At 44.5% G+C, this 6,913-nt stretch overlaps 1 protein-coding gene across 1 annotated transcript; it reads left to right on the plus strand.

The window, feature by feature from the left end:
• Positions 1-5,504: 5,504 nt before the first annotated feature.
• LOC132583929 (olfactory receptor 5A2-like) lies at positions 5,505-6,410 on the plus strand. The gene has a single exon (XM_060255678.1). It carries the CDS (start codon positions 5,505-5,507, stop codon positions 6,408-6,410), a length of 906 nt encoding a protein of 301 aa, XP_060111661.1.
• Positions 6,411-6,913: the final 503 nt, after the last annotated feature.

The raw sequence follows: 6,913 nt of genomic DNA on the forward strand, positions 1-6,913 counted from the left end.
GCAGGGGGGCTTGGATCTTCTCCAGCAGGAGGCAGGGGCACTGGTGCAGGTGGCATGGGCACAGTTTCTTCTTCAGGCTCGGCTTCTTCTGCAGGGCCCCCAGCACCCATGACAGCTTGTTGCTTTCTTTTTACAACTGTTTGTATGGCAAATGCAAACTTATATTGGAGACAGTGGAGATTTTATTTCCAAATTTGAGGGTATGGATCTCCCTTCTTCAGCAGTATTAATGACGTTGGATATATCAGCATTATACACCAGTATTTAATTAGATGAAGCTCACATAGTAGTTCAGGATACATTGGATTTATGTTAGGACCCCCATCCACTGACTCCTTTTAAAATAGAACTGGTAGATGTTATTTCTGAACATAATTTTTTTTTAGGTTTGAGGAAGATTTTATTACCAAATCAAAGGTGTTTCAATGGACAGCATGTTTGCACCAAGTGTAGCCAATTTATATGTGGCCAGGATGGAAGACGAATATGTGTGTAATGCATTTTAAAAGACATTTTGGCATACGAACATTTTATAGATGATCAGTTCTTTGTTTTTCTAAATAAACAAGTGGCTCAGCCTTTGATTAATTGGTTAAATGGTCTCCATCTCAATATAAAATTTGCAGGATCATTTGACAAGAATTCAGTGGTATCTTTGAACATGGAAGCGTACAGATCTGCTTGTTTTAAATTAGCTGTAAAGCTCCATAGGAAAGAAACAGATCATAGCACATATTTACATTTCCATACTTTTCATTCTTCTCATTTTAAGCATAATTTGCCCTTTAGTCAATTTTTAAGGGTAAAAAGAAATTTGACTGCCCATTCACATAACATAAGGGATCGTGATAGGATAGGCTTCCCAATCCCCAGGTCCCAATGGGGGATCCCCTGGTTTTACAGGCTTCCCCCTGCCCACAGCCACCTTGCAGCTCTAGATCTTGGGCAGGTTGAGAAACCGGCAAACAGGTCTGTTTCAAAGTGTGTGTGTGTGTGTGTATGCTTTCAAGTTGAGCAGGAAATACTTCATGGGAACACAGTCCCTCGGCTTGTTTTGCTTTCGTTTCAGAGCAACTGTGTGTGTTTTGTGTGTGTGTGTGAGAGAGAGAGAGGGTTGCCAATCACCAGGTTTGGAGGCCCTCCCCCCCCACCCCCGCTTTAGGGTCATCAGAAAGTGGTGGTGGTGAAATGTCTACTGGATAATCCCCAGGTTTGGAGGCCTTCCCCACCCTGCTTTAGGGTCATCAGAAAGCGGTGTGGGGAAAATGTCTACTGGGCAAATATTCCCTATGGGAAATTATTCCCATAATGGGAAATTGATCCACAGGTATTGGGGGCTCTGGGGGGGATGTCAGGGTGTGGCCTAATATGTAAATAAGTTCCTGCTGAGCTTTTTCTACAAAAAATCCCTGGGGTTGCCAATCCCCAGGTGAGGGCAGGGGATCCCCTGGGTTGGAGGCCCTCTCCTGTTTCAGAGTAATCAGAAAGGAGGGGAGGGAAATGCACTCCATTATTCCCTATGGAGACTGATTCCCAGAGGGTATAAAGGAGAATTGATCTGCAGGTATCTGGGGTGGGGGGTGTTTTTTGAGATAGAAGCACCAAATTTTCAGTATAGCATCTAGTGCACTCCCCAAAATACCCCCGCTCCAAGTTTCAAAATGATTGGACCAGAGGGTCCAATTCTATGAGCCCCAAAAGAAGGTGCTCCTATCCTTCATTATTTCTTATGGAAGGAAGGCATTTTAAAAGGTGTGCTGTCCCTTTAAATGTGATGACCAGAACTCCCTTGGAGTTCAATTATGCTTGCTCCTGGCTCCACCCCCAATGTTTCCTGGCTCCAAAGTCCCCAGACATTTCTTGAATTGGACTTGGCAACCCTATGATAGGATGGCAGGAGACTTTCTGTCTTGAGGTTTTCCTATTGATTTTGTAAGATTTGCAAGACATAGGGCTGATGCCAAAGATTGAGATGATCTTTTCCAAAGAACAGAAAGGCAAGTTCAGAATAATATGTGGTGTGCTTTTGACTTCACACCATTCATGAAAATCTGGAGAATAATTTGTAGGCATTGGGACTTACTTAAAGATGTTCCATGTCGCCAACTTATCCCATTTTTTAACTATTAAATCAGACATTTTTAAGTATTAAATCAGACATTTTGACTTCTTAGCCTGTGGGTTCTAGTGTAAGTGGTCATTATCAGTGTGGAGATTGTTTAATCTGCTCACTATCAGTTGAAACTAAAGAATTTTTGCCACTTAATAGAGATTTTAGAATTTCATTCAAATCTTTCAGTAATTGCAAATAAAAAATTGGTGCACGTAATCATCTGCCCATGTTCCTTCATGTATGTGGGGACAACAACACACCCTATCAAGGTGAGAAGGAAAAGAGGCTTGGCTCAGTAGCTCTGCTGTGTGATTGAGAGAGCCTGGCATAGCAAGCTCTCCCTCCTCCCAAGTGAGGAGTCTCAGCCAATGGAGAAAATGGAGGCTTTGATGTGTAGCTCCTGTGCAATTAAGCAAGCCTGGCAAAGCAAGCTGTGACACAGAAGGAAGTAAGAGAGAGGAAGAAGAGAATAGGAATCCTCTGGGGGCCTAATTTGGCCCCTGGGCTGCACAATTGATGCCCCTGTTATAGAAACTGTTGCATTTATTTACATAACAGCCATTATTCCTAATACTTTATAATGTTGGGTGCTGGTATTGGTTCTTAGGAATACTATCTTAATGGGAGCATCAGGGGGAAGCAAGTTAGTTGGCAAGTGGCTATTTCTCCAGGGGTGCACAAGGCAGTAAATGGTCCCCATGGTGACCAGGAACTGAGCAGTGGGCAACACAGTGGCAAGGCCTTAGAACCTGGCAGGGAACCTCAGAATCCTGACTTTCCTAGTGGGTAATTCCTGCAAAAGCCAGATGGTAGTAGTGGGTTACCAGTGAGAGAAAAAAGCCTCTCCAGTTGTTAGGAAAAACTTGGAGGGCAGGGTGGAATAGGGCCTGCAGACTAGAGCCGACTTTGTGATGCACTGTGGAGCCCCACTTTTCACAGAAATAAATTATTTCTGAAAATCACCTAGGTTCCAACAGTGGTGTGGCAGAAAGCCTGACTTGGATGGCCCAGGCAAGTCTGATCCTGTCAGACCTTGGAAGCTAAGCCCTGGTTAGTATTTGGAAGGGATACCACCAAGGGTAGTCCAGGACTGCTCCCCAGAGACAGGAAACAGCTGACCATCTCTGTTAGCCTCTCCAGTTCAAGTAGCCTACCAGGCATCCATCAAAACCTGTTCCTTTTCATTAGTGACTTCCACTCTTCACTATGCAGATGTAGTCAGAAATAAATCACTCAATATGCATTCAATAGTTGTAGAAGGCTTCTGAGCCTATGATGATGATAAAATAATAATAATAATAAGGGTAGTCCCCTGTACAAGCACTGAGTTGTTACTAACCCTTGGGGTGATATTACATCACAATGTTTTCTTGATAGACTTTTTGTTATGTGGTAGTTTGCCATTGCCTGCAAGTTGCCCTGAACAGTTCCGCAGGGCCTGCAAGACCATCCTTTTTAGGATGGCCTACACCGATTACCAAAGCTTTCGATACCGTTAGCAGGAAAGGCCTGTGGCAAATCTTGGAACATTTAGGATGTCCCCCAAGGTTCCTCAGCATGATCATCCAGCTACATGAAGACCAGCGAGGCCAAGTCAGACACTGCAACGACCTCTCGGAGCCCTTCCCAATAGGCACAGGTGTAAAGCAAGGCTGCGTTCTCACGCCAACTCTCTTTACGATCTTCTTTAGCATGATGCTTCAAAGAGCCACAGTAGATCTAGATGATGACGATGGTGTCTACATCCGCTATCGCACCGATGGCAGCCTGTTCAACCTGAGGCAACTAAAGGCTCACTCCAAGACAATGGAAAAACTCATCCGAGAGCTACTATTTGCTGATGATGCTGCACTCGTCTCCCACTCGGTATCAGCTCTGCAGCATATGACGTCCTGCTTTGCAGAGGCTGCCAAGCTATTCGGCCTAGAAGTTAGTCTGAAGAAGACAGAAGTTCTCCACCAGCCTGCACCCCAGGAAGATTATCACCCTCCCTGCATCACTGTGGGTGAATCAGTTCTGAAGATAGTCCAGCAGTTCAGCTACCTGGGGTGCATCATCTCCTCAGATGCCAAGATCGACAAGGAGATTGACAACAGGCTGGCAAAGGCAAACCATGCATTTGGCCGACTGCACAAAAGAGTGTGGAGCAACAAGCATCTGAAAAAAGGCACAAAGATCAATGTTTACAAAGCGGTTGTGATGACAACCCTCATCTACGGCTCCGCATCGTGGGTTTTATACCGTCATCACCTGCGACTCCTTGAGCGCTTTCATCAGCGCTGCCTTCGCACCATCCTCAACATCCACTGGAGTGACTTTGTGACCAACACTGAAGTCCTCAAGAGGGCGGAGGTTACAAGCATCGAAGCACTGCTGTTGAAGACGCAGCTGCGCTGGGCAGGGCATATTTCTAGGATGGAAAACCACCGCCTTCCCAAGATTGCTCTGTATGGCGAACTTTCCACCGGCCATCGAAATTGAGGGGCACCAAAGAAGAGGTACAAGGACTCCTTGTGAAGAAATCCCTTGGCACCTGTCGCATCAACCATCACCAGTGGTCTGACCTAGCCTCAGATCGCAAAGCATGGAGGCACACCATCCACCAGGCTGTCTCTTCCTTTGAGAACACATGCATAGCTGGTCTTGAGGACAAAAGGAGATTGAGGAAGAATCGCACTGCTACAGCACCAACCCCAAATCAGACTTTTCCCTGCAGCCACTGTGGCCGGATCTGCCTGTCCCGCATTGGTCTTGTCAGCCACCAGTGAGCCTGCAGCAGACGTGGACTACTGCACCCTTCTTAAATCTTTGTTCGCGAAGTCAAGCCGAGAGAGAGAGAGAGAGAGAGACACCGATTAAAGAGAGAGACTGCTAAGGAATAAAAAAATACCATCTGTTTTAATAGCACCAGGATGTCAATTTTATTAATTTTATTAATTTTAGAATTTTAATTAATTGTTAAATTAGTTATTGTTTTGAATATTATTGTACTTACTGTATTGATTTAATGCTGTTAGCCGCCCTGAGCCTGCTTCGGCGGGGAGGGCGGGATACAAATAAAATGATGAATGAATGGATGAATTGCCTTCCCCAGTCATCTACACTTTACCCCCAGCAACCCGGGTACTTATTTTACTGACATCAGAAGAATGGAAGGCTGAGTCAGCCTTGAGCCAAGTACCTGAACCCAGTTTCTGCCGGGATTGAACTCAGGTTGTGAGCACAGCAGTACTGCAGCTTAGCACTCTGCGCCATGGGGTTCCTCTGCTTTAGATAATATACAGTTGTAATTATCTGAAATAAATGTTGCCCTTTTCCTAATTGTGCAGATCTTCCTGCAATGATGTAATCCCTCTGCAGTTGCTTTGCAGATACATAATTCACTGGGAAAATGGAAAGAAAGAACCAGACAATTGTGACAGAGTTCATTCTCTTGGGACTGTCGGATGATCCTAACATCCAGACGGTCCTGTTTGCTACAGGGCTGTTGATATATATGTTCACATTAGCAGGGAATCTGGCCATTATTGCCTTGATACAGACTGCCCAGCACCTCCAGACTCCAATGTACTTCTTGCTGAGCAATCTGGCCTTTACTGTGATCTGCTACACCAGCTCCACCATGCCAAAAAATTTATGGGATCTCATGTCAGAGAACAAGACCATATCCTTTGTTGGCTGCACATCCCAAATGTTCTGCTTTCTAACCACAGCAGCTACGGAAGGTGCTCTACTCTCAATCAAGGCATATGATCGTTATGCTGCCATCTGCCACCCATTGCACTACACATTGCTCATGAGCCAACCTATGCTCAGATGGCTTGTCGCAATGTCATGGGTGATTGGAGGAGTTAATGCCACTGTTAATGCTGCCTTTGTTTTCTCCTTGAACTTCTGTGACCCCAATAAGATAGTGCACTTCTTCTGTGACATCCCACCTGTCTTGCATCTGTCCTGCTCCGACACTTCCTTTGTTGAATTGATTACTTTTATGATCTCTGGAACCATCATCATAGTGACTGTCTCCTTAATTTTCCTCTCCTATGTCCTGATTGTCTTATCTGTGCTCAAAATCAGTACGGTTCAGGGCAGGATCAAGACATTCTCTACTTGTGCCCCCCACCTTACTGTGGTGAGTATCTTCTACAGCACAGCCATCTTTACTTACCTGAGACCTTCCTCTGGCCACTCCATGGAAGATGACCGTGTGATCTCTGTGTTGTACACCATCATCACTCCTTTGCTGAAACCTCTAATCTACAGCATGAACAACAAAGAAATGCAGGCAGCACTCTGAATCTTCTTGGGAAGAAGCAAAATTGTCTACTGTGAAAGCACATCATTTATTGCGAGACACAAGCATGGAATTCCTTTAAATTAGAAGACATTTCAATAATCCATTCATGATGAAGACCTATCATTTTTTATTTTGTTCATGAGCCTCAGGTGCAATGTTGAATTGACCAAAGCAAGCATAACAGCTACCATTCTACTCCCTCCATTCTACCCTCTATCTCCTTGGCTGAACACATTATTGAACATTCAAATGGGGATGGAAAGAGAAGGAGAGGAATTGCTGGATCATTATGATGTTACTGAACCATTAATCACCTACCATAATAATTAAGAGCATTAGTTACTGAAGCCCTGCTCACAAGTTATTGCGAATGCAAATACAATCCATGTCCAGTGTACATTCCATTATTTTATGCATGTGTATTGACTAACTCTCATGTTGCAGTTAGTATATGTACATTTGAATATATGATACAAATTCACCACTTATTCAGGCATTGGCCC

Source organism: Heteronotia binoei, chromosome 15 (assembly GCF_032191835.1).
Source record: "Heteronotia binoei isolate CCM8104 ecotype False Entrance Well chromosome 15, APGP_CSIRO_Hbin_v1, whole genome shotgun sequence".
Taxonomy (NCBI): Eukaryota; Metazoa; Chordata; class Lepidosauria; order Squamata; family Gekkonidae; genus Heteronotia; species Heteronotia binoei.

Excerpts from the sequence above, each read along its gene's own strand:
- LOC132583929 (XM_060255678.1), top strand. The coding sequence starts at position 5,505 with ATGGAAAGAAAGAACCAGACAATTGTGACAGAGTTCATTCTCTTGGGA.